Source organism: Eucalyptus grandis, chromosome 8, assembly GCF_016545825.1.
Source record: "Eucalyptus grandis isolate ANBG69807.140 chromosome 8, ASM1654582v1, whole genome shotgun sequence".
Classification (NCBI taxonomy): Eukaryota; Viridiplantae; Streptophyta; class Magnoliopsida; order Myrtales; family Myrtaceae; genus Eucalyptus; species Eucalyptus grandis.
The window spans coordinates 57,480,602-57,500,439 of NC_052619.1; the positions used below are offsets into that span (position 1 = coordinate 57,480,602).

The 19,838-nt window shown below is 37.3% G+C and overlaps 1 protein-coding gene and 1 pseudogene across 1 annotated transcript; one reads left to right on the forward strand and one right to left on the reverse strand.

Annotated features, from left to right (window-relative positions):
• The first annotated feature begins 12,849 nt into the window (after positions 1-12,849).
• On the forward strand, positions 12,850-13,337 carry LOC120287381 (annotated as a pseudogene).
• Positions 13,338-14,669: 1,332 nt separating this feature from the next.
• Positions 14,670-18,171, reverse strand: LOC104415255 (protein AGENET DOMAIN (AGD)-CONTAINING P1). The gene is given in 7 exon segments (XM_039300171.1): positions 14,670-14,801; positions 15,046-15,473; positions 15,476-15,521; positions 16,561-17,046; positions 17,707-17,797; positions 17,829-18,028; positions 18,073-18,171. Coding segments are annotated over 7 exon segments (1,368 nt in total). The 3' UTR covers positions 14,670-14,783.
• Between the last annotated feature and the right edge of the window lie 1,667 nt (positions 18,172-19,838).

The window sequence follows — 19,838 nt, forward strand, 5'->3', positions numbered from 1 at the left end:
AGCATAGATGAAAAAATTATTATTTTTAAATATTTTCTAGTTTGCAAAGATATATGGAGGATTGCAAGAAAGAAGATGGTTTAGATATTCATCAAATTTGATCGTAGATGACAAGGTCTTGAAGATTTCCATTTTCGCAGTATGGTGCAATTGCAACTTCTCTTTCCATGGCGCTCTGTTGAATATGCAGGATTTATTCGTTTGTTCTAAGGACTAGAGTTGTATTTCTAAGTTGTCTTTTCTTCATCCCCATGATGATTCTTGTTGACTGAGCAACTAGCTATTGTAGAGAAACTTGCAAATTTCTCCACTTTGTTCGGTCTAATTTTTATTTTAGCCCCGCACATTTGACGATTTAACGTCATTCGGCCAATATCTTTATAAAAGACCCACCTGGTTTCTTATATTCACCACGTTAATCATTTGAATTCCAATTTTGAGCATACGATTTTACAAAGAAAACATGTAAAGATTGTTGCCTCTTGCTTTTCCGAGACCAACTGATACGCCACTGTCCATCAAAGATTGTGATAATCAACCGCTACCATGGCTTTTAGCAACTTTTGTTAGCATCCTCGTGCTCGGATTCGTCTTTTGGATGGCACTATAGATGATGAGATTTGTATTAGGTCTTTCTTTATCATGTGCAAAGACGACTCCACATTCCGACACAGACGATGAATTGGCTATGATGAATCTTGTCATATAATGCCAATATCACATAACGACATTGAAATGATGTTCTCTTCAATTGAGCATCTTTACTCGCCATGATTTTTGCGATGCATGCTTGTTTTATACGTAGGTGCACGATTCCGAGATATAAATGTTCTGTAAAAATATTTCATCATTATTTTCGTTGGTAACATTTCATGTAACTCCTACGTTTGATCCTTTGAAAATTCTAATGCACATACAAAAAAATCAAGGCAAAATCGACTTATTGGGTGTGATCATGGAAAATATGTGATTTTTCCTAATGTTGGCTATATTAATTGATATTATAATTGACCGTTGTACGGGGTTGATTTAAAGTGAGATAAAAGATTTCTTAATTAATTTAATATGAGGTTGACTAGTGTGGGCCAATTTGAATTTTGCTCGTAATGAGAGGCCCGGCTGGATATTCTATAAATAATGCTCAAGTCTCTCATTTAACCATAATTCTCACAATTATCCCCACAAATGAGCATTTACCTAACGTTAAAGGGTGAGGGGGTCGTCTTATTGAGCTGGTGATACAGAGGGTAATAGAGGAAAATGACTTGCGCTTGGATCATCACTTTTTCATTTCCACATAAAAAAGCGATGAATTCCAAAACAAATGTGTTAATCTTTCTACTCAATTATATATGTTCTTATTCTAGTTATGGAGATCATGGGATTATACGTTTTAACATATAATATGTAATATTAGAGCTTCGATAGATTATAACACAGATGTGTAGTTTTTGCCATTTTCATGATTTTTTATGCAGCAAAAATCATTTTTTAATATATAGATAGGAAGAACTTGACAAGACGAGCAAAACCATGGGTGGCGTGCTACCAAGGGAGGCCTCACGCACCCCCACACGCGGCCACACTCACCAAGACATTGAGCACACACTCCACACGCCCTCACACGCCCTCACGCACTCTCACATGGGCAAAGCTAGCACGTGCAACGTATGCGCTAGGGCTGACATTAGCAACTTAGCGACTCGTAAGACCTAACCCAATCTGGTGAACCGATCTATTGACTCGGCAACTTGACCCGAAATACGACCTGTTGACCCGTCCGAACAGGATTACCGTTGACCAGACCAGTCAATTGGTAGGACCATATAGTCGAACCGATAACCGGTCGAACCGCCACTAGTCGGACCGGGAAGCAGGCCGAATAGGTCGCTTGCGTGTGTACTCCACGCGTTGCGCACTGAGGAGGCACATGCGGGCGTGTGGAGCCTCCAATCAACGCGTGGTTGGTGGCTACGTGCTCGTACGGTGATGCTCTGCCTTGTAGTATTTTTATTTTACATGTTTAATGATTTTATGAATGTGAAAATACATATGAAACCCTAAATAGATGTATTTTTAGTGTATTTTCACGTACTCTCTTGTATTTTTTTTTTATGATTTTGGAATTACAAGTACTAGTTTATAGGTATGTCATCACATAGATATTGCATAGATTATGATTCATTGATAATATATATAAAGTTTAATTTATATCAATGAATAAAGTAATGTAATTAGCATGATATGTGATTTTAGTGATAAATTGCCCCCATCACTATAATCAAAATCACATGTAAGTGATGTATGTGAGAAGTAAAGTTTATGTCCCTAATATGAAAGAGTTTCAAGAATTCAATTAAGTTGTGACTACCAAAGTGGCATACTTGATTGGATTTGAAAAATATCAATCTTATATAATGATGGAGTGTCTCCTATTCTAACGCGTGATCATACTCCTAAATGAGGTGATTGTGTATTAGTTCATAGAGGAATACATGATAATATTATAGATGACTGACTAATCTAGTGATCCATATACCCAAAGGTGATAAATTCATGAATGTTATAAATATTCTTAAGGTCGTTATTATGTGGAAAGTATACAATTGCATGTAATATATTTTCCCCAAAGGTGATTATGTGGTAGTGCATATAGCTCTCTAGATATGTACTTGTGCATTTTCAAATTACAGTTCTCACATGATGCTAATTGTACACATTACTTATTTTTCAGTTACATTTTTTTCTATAAACGATAACTCCGTTACTATTGAGTTCTTGCTAGTTCAAATTTTAAGAAATTGAGTGAAGATTTTTTGTTTGGTATGGAGATGGTAATGTTCATATGACTCTTGTTGCTGATAAATCGACAGATCTTACTACTAAAAGTATGGAAGCTCAGAAAGCACATTTTACTACTTGGGAAAAGAGCAATTGAATTTGTTTGCTGTCCATGAAGCGTTCCATTCATAAACATTTGAAAAGTGTTTTGCCTACAAACTACACTACTAGATAGATGATGGAAGCCTTGGTAGTTAGAAACTGTGTCTCGTCTAATGTTGAGATAAGGACATACCTATAAACATTATTTAATATGAAGTATGATGGTCCTAATGAAGTTAGGAATTATATTCAGGGGATGGTAGATTTGCAAATAGAACTTTAGGCTCTCAATGTTACTACTATTACTGTTTGCATTATGCATCAAGCTCTAAATGCTCTTTTTTTTATTTTAGGATTATTAACACCAATTATAGTTCTCAAGATGAGACTTGGTCAACTAATGACCCGATTGCAAGAGTGTAGCGAGGAAGAAAAATTGAAGAAATATAAAGGGCACATTGCCCTTTATGCTTTCAATTTTGGTAGTGACAAGGGTAAGAAGTTCAAAATTATACTTATAAGGGCAATTTTGAAGATGTTGGTCCTTCTAATAGTTTGGGTTTTAAGAAAGCATCCTTCAAGAATGATGGTGTTATTTGCTACTTTTGTAGGAAGAGATGACACGTAAAGAAACTTTGCAATAAATATAAAACTTGGTTGTTCAAGAGAACCAAGAGTGAGCATGAAGATAATGATTCTTTGGCATTTGTTTGTGAATTTATGAATCCAACTTATTTGAAGCCTCGTCCTATTCTTGGTTGCTAGTTAGCAGTGCCACTAATCATGTTGTGTTTACCATACAGGGGTTAATAAATCGAATGACGCAAAATCAAGATGAATCAAAGCTTACTGTGGGAAACAACATCAAAGTTGATGTCAAGTTCGTGGGAAATATTATTTTGATTTTAGATTATGGTTTTAGGATAATGTTAAGAAACACTTTTTATGTACCTTCCTTTAAGTGGAACTTAGTTTCTGTGTCCTGTTTTGACATGTGTGTATATTATTTTGAAATAAAGAGCAATTGCGGATGACAATAGGAACAAAAACACAGCTGCGCTATTTTTACCTCTGATATGATTAAATCCTCCCAATTTTAATAAATGAATTAGATTATCTTTTACCATTCAAGTGCAATTATGTGATGGCTCCAAATTTATTTACTTTCCTATTTTTAATTTTTTCAGTAATATATAGGATTTAGTTACCGAAAGGACAAAATTCCCATGTATATTAAAAGGAACTATTTTTTTATTGATAGATTTTACTTGCATAAAAGTTAGTTTTATCGAAAAGAAAATTTTCCAAAAACCTAGTTCTTTTCTTCGTTGTTGATCAAATTTATAGATAAATTGTCGAGTAGAATCTAGAATTAATTTAGCATAGATAATTTTGTAACATAATCATTTGTTAATAAATTTTCACTTTTGTTGAGTATATATCATCAAATCCCATCTCATTGGTCTTATTATGCATATAATATATAATACATAATATATAATGGGATGATTAGATGAAGGAAAAAAATTCTTTGAAGATTTTTCAAAATAAAATCACAATTAAATTCTCTAAAGTGCAACTTTAAAGATGAAATTTTACAAATCAAAACATTGCATTAAACAAGATTTTTTTTAAATGTCAGTCAAATCTCATTATTTCGAATTGACAAACATTAATATCATTTGTAAAGTGTTCATGAAAAGATAGTGAGATGTCTTATCATGCATAATATTTTTGTGTATAAGATATTTCAATAATGCCTTACATGCTTTGTGTAAAAATATCTTCACAATAGTAAGGAAAATAAAAATAAAAATAAAAAAATTCACCAAGAAAGTGGGTTTTTTTTTTGTGATAAGAGGGACAAAAAATAGATAAATTATTATAAGAGCAATGATGAAAGAGAGGCTTTTAAGTTTTTACTTTATTAAGGAATTTCTCTTCTTCTTTTTCTTATTATTAACGAGATACTTTTATATGGAGCATGTAAAATATTATAGGAATATCAAGGAAAAAAAGAAAGAATGGGGTGGATTGAGTCATATAAGCAATGGAAATAGTGCCACCTTAAAAACATTTATTAATATGGATGTATTAAACCTCTACTAAATTAAGTGATGTCCATCCATATTTTTTCAAAAAAAAAAAAAAAAAAAGTCTATATAACTTCTTTCCGTCATGTTTTCTCCAAATATTATTTTTTTATTTTAAAATAAATACATCAAAAGTCTAAATTTATTGCAAAAGTGCAATCAAATTTTAAAAGTCGTAAAATTTGTGCTATTGTTGATCTTCGTCAACATTTCCTATCCCTCAAATTGGATGGAGCAAACAAAAGTACTTGGTCACACTAAATGAATAAGTTATAGTAATTAATTACACTTTATTGACATTTTATAGAACTTTTGTCCATTTATTGTTTCCACTTAGAGCGGCTCTCATCTTGTCAATGTTAATCGCTCTTCCTTCTTATCAAATATCTATTTCTTTCTCAATTTCCAATAAAGTTGCTGTTGACCCCTGTTGACTCTAGGCCCAAATATAAAGAAGTTAATGGCTCAAATGAGATCATGACAAATACACTTAATCGATGGGATGATGCCTAATAAACTAATCAATCACAAAGGCCACAATATAGACTTGTCAAAATGACTATAAATCTATTTATTAACCCATAGTTGATGGGTTATATGTGTAAATTATATTTACCAAATAAGTTTAGAATAATAATACCCAAAATAATATGGGTGTTGAATGGATTCACAATTTACTTAAACTCAACCCACTTCTATAACTTTCTCTCGCTCTCACTCAATTATGCGTTTGCTTACTCCATACTCTCACCTCGCTTTGGATATGAGTTCTCTTAGATTACGTTAAGTATATAAGTGTTTGGTAATATGGGTCAAATCAAGTATGGTTCAATGAAATAGGTCAAAATGAGTTAAATTGATTGATATAGGTGAGTCATTTTTCCCGACCCGACCCACTATTTGACAGATCTACCACAACAATGCAAATTAACCTACAAGGCCCATTGATCTTGAGGAGGTCATCAATCATGTTGTTCCAAGAGACAGATTTTAGGCGAAGTAAATGACATGTGGCCACAATTGATTGACTAAATTATGCGTCAAAAGATTGAGTCAAGGGGATCAATCAACTAGAGATGAGCATCGGTCCATGGTCAACTGGACCAGCCCAACTTGACCAATTCTGGTCCAATCCCCAGGGACTAGGTCGGTCCTTGGTCATAGGACCCCTAGACCTTGCATTGTGTGGGTGGTCCTCAATCCTTGCAATTTAGGATTGGTCCAACCTGGATCAACCTTGTATATAATATATTATATGATATATGTTTTTGTCTACTCTAAATTCTAGCACATCCTCCCCTATTCTCTTTTCTCTGTGCAATTCAATTTGTCGTGTAAATTAGAGAGTAAAAGTCTAAACTGAATTTGGGAAAAAAATGAAACCCTCTTCACTTGCCTCAACCTTGCTCACTTTGCTCACGACTTGCTTCTCTTCGCTTGCCTCACTCGCCTTGTCACTCGCTTATGTTCACTTCCCTCGCCGTTCACCTCTATTCTCTCGCTTCTCATCTTCGTTTTTATGATTTATTGCTTTTAGCAAGTGTAAGTTTATGTTGTTACTTCATTTTATATTTATGTTTGATATGTATTATGTTCATAGTTTAGCTGCTTAATGTCGCAGCATTGCTGAATATGTAAATTTGAAATAGTACATTTGTCCTTTTAAGGAATATTAAAAAGGAAACAAAAAATAAAATAAACGGTTGGTCCTTGGTTGACTCTAGAACCGGATTGAACCCATAGGGTCGGTCTAGTCATTGGTCTCAAGCTCAACAAGGTGCGGTCCACGATCCCAAAAATTGAGAACTAATACTATGCGGGTTGGTCCTCGGGCAGATTAGTGTCTAGGTTAGGTGCTAGACCAGCTTAATCCAGACCATACTCATCCCTACTATCAACCAAGGATAACTGTAGCTAAGGAATCGAGAGCTATTACAAGTCATTCTTAAAGGACCATGCAAGTTGAGGCATTTATAGATCCTTGTGAGAAAAAGATTAGGACACATAATGGAATGACTCATAAATGATATGGGAGCGGTTACAAATCATCCCTAAAGTATTGTGCAAGTTAAGACATTTAGAGACTCTTGTGGCAAAAGATCAAGACGCATAACGAAGTGACTCATAAAAGATATTGGAGGAATCAAAGGAAAGATGCACGCATACACAAATAATACATACGTGCAAGAATCACACAACATCGGTCAAGATATCAGAAAATCACCAAGAGCATTGTACATTTGGAAGCAAAGAAGATTATTCATGACAAATTGATTTGGATTAGACTTTGTCTAAGTTTGAGTTTCTAGTCTGGATTTTATAAGGATTCCAAGTTTTAGTATTCATCTTTGATTGAAAAGCTTTCCAGTCATATTTTGTAAGCTTTTCACTTTCTCTTCACACTTCAGTCATCTCCATGAAGAAGTTCTTGTTCAAATTTAGTAATCGAATAAGTATTAAATCCAAGTCCATATGTTCTGATTCACTAATGTTCCATGTAATGATTTTCTTATTTGTTCCCAATCTGCTGTACGTGCATTATTTTAGTAGTTCGAATTTTACAAACTCCTTGAAAATTTTGAGGCATATTAAAATCGATATACTTTTGATTTGAAGTTAATATGGTACTTTAATCGAGCACTGACCATCCTCAGTTAGACTTAAAACACTAAAACATGACACTTTTTCGAATTTATGTATTCGGTTCTGAACTTAAGTATATACGAGAGACAATATAGGAATTCCCTCAATTAGTTCTATGTTGGTATCAGCTTAGTATAATAGAATTATACGAGTCCTGTGGGTGGTCTTATATCGTCAAATGAAGCGTTAAAAGTTGTCCAATGCATTAGGATTAAAGAAGAGCCTACCTATTTTTTTTTTAAGTGATTATTATTCGATCCACCACTTGAATTAGAGATAGCACAGCCAAAATTATTTTAAACAAAGGAATCTGTCATTCTTTAGAAAAGGGAAAGGAAACATTAGCTACGTTTCGCTTTAGGCTTTTAGTCTCTTTCTTCACTCTATATACCATAATTAATCTTCATATTTAGAAAAGGAAAAGGCTAGCATAACCGTCCTTTGGAAATTGACGCTCTCACGGTCAAGGGAAGCCCATAAACGTATTTTGAGGAACTTTTTACAAGCTCAATTGAGAGGTAAAAATCACAAGAGAACCCACGGAATCAGCTTTTTTGAATATGAAGAAATAAAAATAAAATAGCTACCTTTACCAAAAAAATAAAATAAAAATAAAATAGCTACCTCGCAACAAGTTGTCAATGTTTGGCTGAGGTATGGCCGTTCCTATTCAAAACTAACGGCGCGGTTATCTCGGCATTTTCCCTGTTTTTATTATATAGAAATACATTTTCCAAAGCAAGTCACAATCAAATCTGTTGAGGAAATATTCAAACAAGGTTCCAATTGCCTAGAATCATCAATAATATGTAAAAAAATAAGAAACATACGAAGAACTCGGTTGTAACTTTTAGAATAGTGGATATTATTTTCCCACCAAAGAATAAGATTATAGTTCCCAAAAAAAATAAGATAACTTACTAAATAAAATTTTAAAAAAAAAAGGAATGTAATTATCTTGTATAATTTGAACTCTCGATTATTATATGATCTTGAAATCTAATAAGTCATAACTATGGATTGAGGTTTGTTCATTTTGATTGTAAGAAAACAAAAGGTATTCATTGTCGTCAAATTTTAGTTTGTATCTATATATTTTAGACATATAATGCGTAAATTTTTCTTCTAATTTCGTTCACATGAATGGAGTCCGTATTAAAAATAATTCCACTAATGAAAATAATGATAGTGATGAAGAGGAGATGGACAATGCAAACAAAGATGATAGTAATGAAAGTGTCACGACACCAAGGAACGTAAGTTTTTTTTTGTTCATCTTTTAAATTTTATAGATCTATGAACGACATTGACGGTCTCTCTTTAGTAAGTGATAATAATATGCTACTTGTAATTATCCATATTGTGGAAGCTCTTTTCTTCTTCTTCTTTTCTTCATATTCACAAAATTGATTCCATGGTCCTTTTGTGATATTGTCTCTCAATTGAGCTTGTAAAAAGGAAACTTAAAAGTAAAAACAGAAAAACAAAATAGGAAACATGCGGTCAAAAATTGGAACCGGCTGAGGAAGTCTCCCGGTTTCCTCGAAATATGTTTATAACTTCCCTTTAACCATGAGACCGACGGTTATGCTAGCCTTTTCCTTTAGAAAACGAGAATAGGTGGTTCAAGAAGATTGTCTCAGAAGGTTGTCGCCTGACACACAACCTTGAGGAGTTCACGAAAGCCGCAATATTGCTTTTGAGTGCAAAAGTTTTAAAATTTATGGTGAAAGCACAATCTTTTCCTAAATTTCAGTGCTTTTAAGTACTAAGACCTGTCACATTAGCGTGATTAAATTCCTCCATTAACTCCGTCCAATCTGCCTATGACAAATGCCGACCCCAATGTCATTAGGTTTTCCCTTGGTTTGATTATGAAACTATAATCTTGATAATCACACTTTAGAGGCACTTGGAAGACATTTACATATGGAGATAAAGACATTATAAGTATTATAACTTTGTACAGCATTCACTTGAATGCTATAAAATTTTTCTATCATTTGGTTATCATAACTTATGAAAAAAAAAAAAGGTTCATTTGAGTGTCATAACCTTCAATCGATCACTTGAGTGTTATAACTATTTAAAAACATTCACCTAATTGCAAAAATTGACGTGACATAGCACATGTGGCGAATGTGTTTAAAGGTTAATGGCACTCAAGCGATTCATTGAAAAGTTATATGTGTTGTAGATAAGTTATGTCACTTATATGATCAAAAATAAGTTATAATTATTAAGTAAACACAATATGAAAGTTATAATACTTGTGTGCTTTTTTTCTCACATGTCCAAAGGGGGAGTGGGAGAGAGAAATAGATGAGCATGAGCAAAGAGAATTGAGAAACATCTTATGCATAGATTCGCAGTGAAATATCATGTCATATTAAGATGACATTATCAAGATAATCATGATCCTCAATTCGAAAAATCCAAGATTTGATTCTCGCCATTTTAGCATTTGTAGAGAACTATAATTGATGCGGTGATAGTATGCAATATGCATGCATCAACAAGACACTTACTAGCATACATAGTTTGCATGAGGACAGAATTTTCATTCAAGAATCTTGGTTTTAGAGGAAGGAGGGGCCAGAAAACTGAGTTTCCTTGCCTAAATGCATGTCAAGTTTTCGTTTATGTTTTTTTAGGGTGATGTACACTTATGCATCTTTTATTTAATAAAAAAACGAATAATTTGAAAAATATTTTTCAAAATATGATCATTTGTATCTCTTGCAAAATGAATAAACAAAAATATTTTAAATCGTCCCTTTGAATATATTTAGGCATAAATTATTATCGATAATAAAAATATTTTTATTGATTAATTATTTCAAGCAATACAAGTGGTTACTACTAGGAAATTTTGTTCCAAAACATTTATTTTTTGAGAAGTATTAAGCACATTTGGATCCTCAAATTGGAAAGATGCCGATTCGTTCAAAAGAAAAGGACAAAAGTCATTTTCAGAAGGAAATAGAAAATTAATGGCTGACTCGTTTGTTGTTTAATTCAAGAAGACATTCCTTTTTTTCTATTCTTAAACATTTTCTAACCAAAAACCTTGGAATATCCTAAGCCACAGAAGATGCCGCTGGCCCCAAGCTTTTGTCCCCGCGAATATCGCCACATATCTTTAACCCTCCTTTGCTCCATCATCTACAGTTCCTTTATTTTCAAATTTTGGGTTCATATGCATTTCGCTTTCGAGAGGTCGGCAGCCCAAAAATTTACCTTTCCTAGCCTGGCCCCCCGCATGACAATGACTCGGGCTGCAGAAGGATTCTCTACTCGATCGGCGATCATTAAATAAGAGAAGGATTCTTGATCGGTTGGATCGAGTTGTCTCTTATCTCTCGTAAATTGTAGGAATGACAACTATCAAAATAGGCAAGATTTCCCCTCATCCGTGACTTCTCCTTGCATCGTGCGCACCGAGCCCCATGTGCTCTGGATGCATCGAATTCATCATGCGTTTGAACTTTCATCATTTGAATTCCCTCTTTCAAAGAAACCCAACATTCTTGTATAGCTGACAATAGCTCACTAGATTAAGATAGGATACAAGCATGTTATCCGACTTTTCTTAACCTTTTAAATGGCTTTGTTCAGAAGATGCGCATGTCAAGTCTAATTACCTTTTTAGATTGGATAGATCTTTTATTTAAATATCATTTCACATAAACCTCTAATTCATGCCAGACAAGGTCAAAATACTATAATAGGATTAAATTGTTGATTAGGAGAAAACAAAATCAAGTGCTTTTCATAAAAGAACGTCTAATTCCTTCTTTAAAAAAAATATCAATTTTAGGTTGGGTTTCTACTATGATCCAAACTATTTTTTTTCATAAAAAATCACTAATAGTTAGTACTCAAATTTGACTTCGCCGAGTGTCTTCTAATGATGTCATTAAAGATTTGATGCGTCATTCCGATTGCATACCTCTCTCTCCATCTATCCTTCTCATGAGTCATTCCCCGTTGCCTCTATTTTTCCTCTATTTTTCTTTTCCCCTTTTGTCCTTCCATCTTCTTCAGCCCCAATCGACCTCAAAGAATCCCTTCATCGCGAAGAAAAGCTGTCATAGCAAACCAAAACACCGCACGATCTAAAACCCTAAAAGCAAAACCCGCGCTTTCAAAGATCTCAAGCTTCTCCCCCAAGAGATCTTTTCGAAAGAAAAAAAACAAAGACAAGCACAGAATCATTCGCGAAGGGGGAGAGAGAGATGTGCAATCGAATCACTCATCGAATGAAAAGATTCGAGTATCCATTGAAAGTTGATATTTTTACAATAAAAAAGAATAAAAAGTTCGAGCTGGAGCCTGACTTATAATTGGTGCATTTTAAAGTTGATCGACCAATGACCTTGTTAGATTTAGTCCGATCTCGAGCCCGCCCAGGTCTGGGTACATCTACGAATATTTACATTTGTCCTAGTAAAAGAAAATGAGTTTGTAAAGATAAAAAAGATAACAATTAAATACAAAACCAAGTAAAAAAAAATAAAAAAATCGATGCCCGGATGCGTATAAGTTCAATGCATCATGGCTATTGATTTTGGTGGATGTTAGAAGATTTAAAGGCTATGTTCCTGTAATTAGGGACGATCAGTTTTCAATTGGGCTAGTTGCCAGAACCAAAAAACCATACCAATCGATCTATAGGGTTCAACTCTCGAATTGGGTGTAGTCTAATCCAGATTTTGACAATTTCATTTCTCCGCTATTTAAAAAAAAATTATTATAAAATAAGAAAAAAATTGCATCAATCGGTCTAATCAATCGGTCTAGATCGTTCCATTTTGTACCTAGAAATGGGAACCAGACAGTTCTAAAGATTTGGAACCAGACATCAAACCGGTTTGATTCAATCCAGTTCCGTGCACGGTCCCTATGCGAAGCACCAAAATAATATCTCTAAAACGTGGACCCTAGTCAACATTAAATAAAAGGAGCCTATAAAATGATCACGCATCACCATTCATTACATCACAACCCCATAAATACACGATTTGAACTCTTCACATACGAAATTCAAACACCCCAAAGCACCAAGCCAAAGCCAACACCAACACCACCCAAATAAAGGCAAAAAAAAACCCAATCGAGAGTCATCACTCTCCCGTCCGCGTACGTTAACCCTTTCCACCCCCATCATCTCGACCTCCTTTTCCACCCCCGCCATCTCCATCTTCTTCCTCGAGATGGCTCTCGTCACGACGAGATGAAGACCAAGGCCGAGGTCTACCACGGCGACGAGATCTGCCGCGAGAAGCTGAACCTCCTGCTGGCGGAGATCGGCCTCCCCAACGGCCTCGTCACGGCGTCCCAGGAGATCGAGGAGTACGGCTACGACAAGGGCGCGGGGCTGGTGTGGCTCAAGCACCGCAAGAAGGCCGAGCAGAAGGTGGCCGACAACGTGGTCGTCTCCTACGACACCGTCGTGTCCGCCCACGTCGAGCCCGCAACCGCATCCGCAAGCTCCGCGGGGTGAAGGCCAAGGAGTTCCTCAACGTCTGGGCGAAGCTGAGCAAGATCCACATCGACGGCAGGGGCGGCTCCCTGGTGCCCACGGCCGAGCTTCATGATCACGTTCAAGACCCCCGTGGGCTCTCCCGGTCGTTCCCGGTCTCGGCCTTCAGACTAAGCGAAGTCGCCGGAGATGGCGACAATTGGTTGGAGGAAAATCGGGGCACAAAAAATTGAACTGTTGATAAATTTGTATAAAATAAGGTACCCAATAACATATTATCCCTTATTCGATTTATTAAAAGATTTTTGCTGCCTGCTTCTTATCAACTGTACATTATATATTAATTTAGTGAATTGTTGGAAATGGGTGATATCATGTATTTAGTAAGTAATGGACCGTGGAAGAGATTGGGGAGATGCTTTTCTTAGTGGTTTCCTGAAAGATGCTACGAGGAAAGAATATGCTTTTTAATTTAGAATTACACTCACTTTTGTTCGCTTCCTCACGCAAACTTTCCCGGAGCACCATCCGACGAGCGTCGCCTCCATCATTTCGTGTGGAAATCAGTGAGGACGCTGAGGAAGTCGCTTGATGCGATCGTTTTCGCCATTTATTTTCTGGGCGGCTCCACTAGATTCCAATTTTGGGACTGTCAATTCGTCTTGATATATTACAGCGAGCTAATTCCGTTCACGTGAATGGTCAACATGGGCGTCACTATTTCTTCTCTGATCGGTACTGTTTCATTTCATGTTTTCGCGCAAGTCGGGGAGATGGCGATAGGTAGTCTATCAATACGGTTTGGGGGTGTTGGGAGAATTTACGTTTCGTGAAATTTGATTTCCATTAGTTGTAGATTATACTCTATGAGAATTTGCATCGACAATATCTGGCCAGGGCGATAGCCCCTGCTAGCCCTCTTGCTCCCGTTGTTGGTTGTAAGCGGCCAGGTCGATAAGATTTTGCCTAACGGTCGGAACTCGCTCTGGTAGAGTTCCTACTCTGTGACCGGGTTATAGATGCCCGAGCTCGAGGTAGTATGTTCTTTTGCCCTCACACTCGTATTCCCCAGCTAATACTGAAAAGAAAAAGGAATGCAAAGAAAGGAGTCAGATCAACATATAGCCTCGTAAATGCAGTGACATGCCATCCAAAGAGCAAGCCTGAACAAAGGAAGAAGTTTTGATTGACCAAAAGTTAAAGCACCTGTGCATGTGTACATCAGTAAACAGATGCGTTAAACGTAGGGATCTCGGCACAGCTACACCGTATGATACACAACCAGATGTATACGTGAGCAGTATCCAACTACTTTAATGCATTCCAAGAGCCGACATCAATGACACAGAGGATCGCCAAATGTAACGTTCAGCTAACCACAATTCACAAGCTCACGGAGCCTTACGTGAGAGCAGTATCCAACTACTTGGATATGAAGTTGCAGCCATACAGAACTTTCTTAGAGAACTAGACATATTCACAATCTGTACTGACCAAGGAGCCTATACATAATCAACTGATGCAGTCCTACACCTTCAAAACAGGATCAGGGAGCAAATGAACCATAGTGGATGGCCATTGCAAGATGTGGACAATGGCATCATGTCGGACAAAGCAGCGAGTCAGGAGTAAACTTACAATTGAAGCAGAGGCCCAAAGTTACTGCACAGTCGACTGCTTCAAACAGACCTACTACCCTGGAAAAGAAATGAACCAAGAACCACATCTTAAGGTCGTCATTTTCCAACAAAAAAAACCACAACCAGATGCCCGGATATGTGCAACTACAGCAGATGCCTCGTACAAGGATGAAACCAAAAGTTCATAGTCCGATCTACCTATGATCAATTTATTAAAATTTATGTATGGCACATATCAAACGTGGCATGCTCTCTGTGTGTCAAAGAAATAAATGTTCAGAGGGGCTGTAGTTCATCGTACCCTGGAAGTGATAATCCATCGACCACCAATCCATTCTTGATGAGGTCTAAGATTGTGATGTTCAAATTCCAATTCCTCACTTGATGTCATAAAGTAGACTTTGTACTTCAAGCCCCCAAGAATTTGGGAAATATGACCCACCCACCAGCCATCATTATACCAAGCATCAACCATTTCGTCCTGTGCAAAAGTGTGTGCACATTTAATGTCAGGAGGAAAAGGCCTTATATGTGAACTCTCTGCTACTTTGAGTAATTCGGTTTCGTCATCAGTCTGCAAAGTCTGATACTCAACCAAAAACTTGTCTCCAATCGTATCGATGATCACTGCAGGGAACCAACAGCCCATGTAACCATCTTCATTGATTCTCACCTCCACTTTCATTCCCTTACTGAATTTCACTTTTATATTAGCATCGCCAAACTCCGTTTACCTCTTAAACTTGCTATTCTCAATGCCACCTCAGTAGAATTATCCTACATTTTGATATTCGAAAGTTAGAACCACGGAAAGAAAGGATGATACTAAGTAAAATCGTATGGCAGAAATCACTGACCAAACAATGAGAGATGCCATACATAACTACTGACGCTGTCATCCATCAATCAAAGAGTTGTTTACTTATTTTGTCTCTGAGCACATGCAGTCATGCGGCAGCTGAAATGCATATGTCTTTACTTGATACCAGTCATATATTTAATCCTAGTAAAGTAACCAATATGAAACTGGTTATGCTTTTTAATCACTTCATGACCTAACTTTCTTTTCCAAAGGTAAAACTATTTATTCAAATAATGGAGGTTTAGATGTTAAATATTTTCTCATATCCACCAAACAAATACACCATAATTTATTGTATGCACAAGAAGAAAGCTAGAGTTTCTATGGATAACATTATGATAAAGCATTTATCGAGCATGATGCTTATTGACAGGTGTGACTTTCTACTGCATGACCCAGAGTCCATTCATATAAGCTTCATAGTTCACTCTTCCAGCAAAAATATTTGATCACTTCAACATAGGGGAAAGCAAGAAAATTAACCGATAACATGGGATAGCACTGCATTTGCAACGAGTCTCTTTTCAAGAACCCATTAGCTACATGATTGTCCTAGAGAAGCAAGTCAATCTTTTTGAACAACCAATTAAGTGTTACAATTAAATAAAGGAATCTGGTCCTTGAATTCGAAGAGTTATAAACTCAGATCGGGAAAACATAGTACAACTGCCGTGTGAAATACTCTCCAGTTCATCAGACGTCATTGACTGGCACCAATTTGCATCAAAGTAAGTGAAATATGGTTTGACTGATTAAGTGTTCCTCTAAACTTGCGAAGTCACAAATTTGACACCATCAAGAACTCCTTATGTATAGCATTCACCATGCAACCAATCAAAATCACAGCAAGGGGTTGGGGACGTTTGGCCAGGAATAAAACAAAAGCATGAACCTGAATGACAGAACTCCACCAAAAAAATTCACCACAAAATTAGAAGCAACCGTAGTTCCTACCTGGGAAGCAATGACCCACTTGCCGTCACTCCAGTCCTGGTGAAGCCTCAGATTAGACTCAATGAAAATTAGTTCTTCATTGGATGTGCTGAAGTAGACAATATACTGAGAGCCTTTTAGAACTTTGGAAATTACACCGACCCACCATCCGTCATTGTACCAAGCATCAACTTTGTCAAGCTGCTTGAAACGCCTGGCTGGAAGATAAGGAGGGTAGGGCCTGATATACCGTGAATATGCTTCTTCCCTCAAAGGTTCAGTTTCATCGTCTGTTTTCAAGGTTAGGTATTCAACCAGATACTTGTCATTTCCTATATAGTCAATGACAGTTGCGGAAAACCAAGAACCCTCATAACCTTTTTCATCACTGCTGACCTCCACAGTTTTACCCTTTCCAAACTCAGGGGGTGGCAATGATGTCCCTTTATCGAGTCCTATCTTGAATTTTATCTTGAAAGGCTTTAACTCCATTGTAGATGATTTCTCCTGCAAGTCAATTTTCAAGAACTACAAATGCGTTAGAAGAAAGATGGCAAAAATATAAAATATCCTCAATGCTAGGTCTAACTGTATATGGAGTCATTCAGCATGTGCCGGCTAATGCTAATGGAGGCCAGAGGTAACGACTTCAGAAACCTTACCTAACCGAAAGTCAAGAAAATGATATCAGATCGACATGTATCGAAAAGATTACTTCAAATTTATCTATGCCAAAGCCAGGGAACACCTTCGAACTAACTTTGTTGCCACCGCAAATTTTTCCCTATCGCAGGCTTCCGGGTACTCCTTGATCTCACAAACTCACACTCATCTAAATTGTAAATGCAAGATAAAAATCCAGTCTGGGCATCCACTATCCACTACTCACACAGAAGCTTGATAGACTATTGTCAAGTGCAGCATAAATAATTTGGCCTCCTAAACCGTTCCAGCCCGCGAAAGCATGAATCTTTACGACATGGCAACAAAAACAGCACACTATTAATTCGATTAACTTACAAAAGAAAAGATTTCACGTTAATCTTAGCTGAACAGAGAACCTACAACGGACATAAACTATTCTCGATCATCCGTCTCTCGACGGACTAAGCAACGTCAACAGCAAGAAGAAGAAACGGAAGATGAAAAGCCGCGAGACGTTTCTACCTGCAATTCACCGCCGGCCAAAGGCGGGGTCCAAACCCCATCGCCGCTCCACTCCCGGTGACGCCTCAACTCCCTCTGCCCAAACTCCACCTCCTCCTCCCCCTCCCGCCGCCACCAGATACCTGGAGTCCTCCCGAATCTCCCTGATCTCGCCGAAATGCCACCCGTCCTCCCGGAAGGCGTCCACCTCCTCCCCCACCCGGAACCGCTCGTGCATCACCCGCGGCGGGACGGGCCTCGCCCGGGCCAGGTCCACGTACTCCCTCAGCCGCGGCCGCTCCCTCCGGGCCCCGCCGCCGCCGTCGCCCGACAGGGTCAGGTACTGACGAAGATGAGCTTCTTGGCGCGGGCCGGCGACCGGAGCACGGTGGCGGGGTAGAGGGCGCCGCGGAGGCCGGGGGCGGAGCCGGGGCGGAGGATCTCGACGGCGTCGTCCTTGGCGAAGGAGGAGGGGAGGGGCGGCATTGCGGGGTCGTGCCCTGGAAGGAGAGAATCTGGGTGCGAAGGAGACGGTGTTGGGGAGGAAGTGAATGCTGACCCAGATGATCAAGAGAGAGAGAGCGCGAAATGGCGGTGTTGGGATTGGGCGGGTGGTGCTAAAACGGGTAAATTGGAGAGGAGGTATAATCTTGCTTGCTTGCTTTTGGCTATACCAAAGGGCCCCACCCCCTCTTGCTTTTGTCTTTTTTCACCTTTTGTTTTTTTTTTTTTTTTTTTTAAAGGTGTAATGCGGTTTCTGAATTTCTAATTTGTTAGACGTGGTCCCTGCCTGAACTTTTGATATCGTTGCTATATGAAGATATTCGATTTTGACCCTCAACTTAAATTAGTTGAAAGATAAATGAATCTCGATACAAGGTGATTTGTTGTAGATGTAATGTGATTAGTCTTGTGTAATTGAAAGTGTGGTTGAGAGCATGGAATAGGCAACACTTTTTTCCATATTTGATGAAGGTTGGTTGGGTTGAGTATTTTGATATGGTGACGTTTTGAAAACTCTTCCGGTGTTTTGAGTTAGATAAAATTGATGATGCGAGTTTTTGCAAAATTTTGAAACAATCAAAGGTAAGTGGAGGTCACCTAATGTAGAAAAGTGGCATTAAGATATTTATTATGATGAGCCATTAACGTTTGTTTTCTATAATGGGCCTGAGTGAATTTCTTCAAACTTTCGACACCATGTAAAATATAAATATAGATATCTCCGTATAAGATGTTACATAGAGGCGACCGAGGTTTATGTCCCATCCAAAACCAGCCTTGCCCTACGACGTGGATGTTCCCATGGAACGGGGACCTCGCCTAGTCCATTCAAGTCCAATTCCAAAGAGAATTAGGAAAGTTTGTGAGTTCAAAATTCAGAAACCAATCAGGTTCAATTCAATTTGTAGGTTGGGACTTAAATTTATTAGTCATACAAAAGAACTTAGTCTATTAGAAATATATATCGCATTTTTGATAAGTTAGTAAAGAAAAGAAAAAAAGAACTCACAAGGACAACGTCTGAACTAAAAAAAAAGGGATATCCAATTTTCGATACTTTAAAAATTAAAAAGAAATGAGGGATAATTTTCCGGTTCTATATGGCAATTGGAAGGCTCAGCTCCAGGTCGATCTTGGGGTAGGCTAGTTTGTAGCAGAACCGTGGACCACGTTCACCGCTTAAATTATTACACTATTATGTCATGTACCATTTTATTTGTGAACTACAAATGTGAATAGAAACATAAGGAATAAAGGGCTTTAGCTCTTTTGACTTTTTTAAGACTGTTTTTAGAATGATATCTGTAAAGTATTTTGGCGTTTGCTTCTCATATACATATAGTTAAAGTAAATGTGGATTTGATGGCATATTAGAGGATAAATCGCAACAGGTGGATTTCATATATATATAAATTCCTTGTACCATAAGCTCAAATAATATCGTAAACTCACATAATAGTTTGTCCACGAAGATTCGCTAGGCCTCATACTCCTACATAAGTCTGTGTTTTATTTCGACATGATATGATGTTTATATCCATCGTTGCATCTAAATCTCTTTATTTTTACTTTTGTTGTCTAACTTCAAACAAAACAAAAAAAGAAAAAGAAAAAAGACAGGTAAAATAGACACTCTAATCCCATCTCAA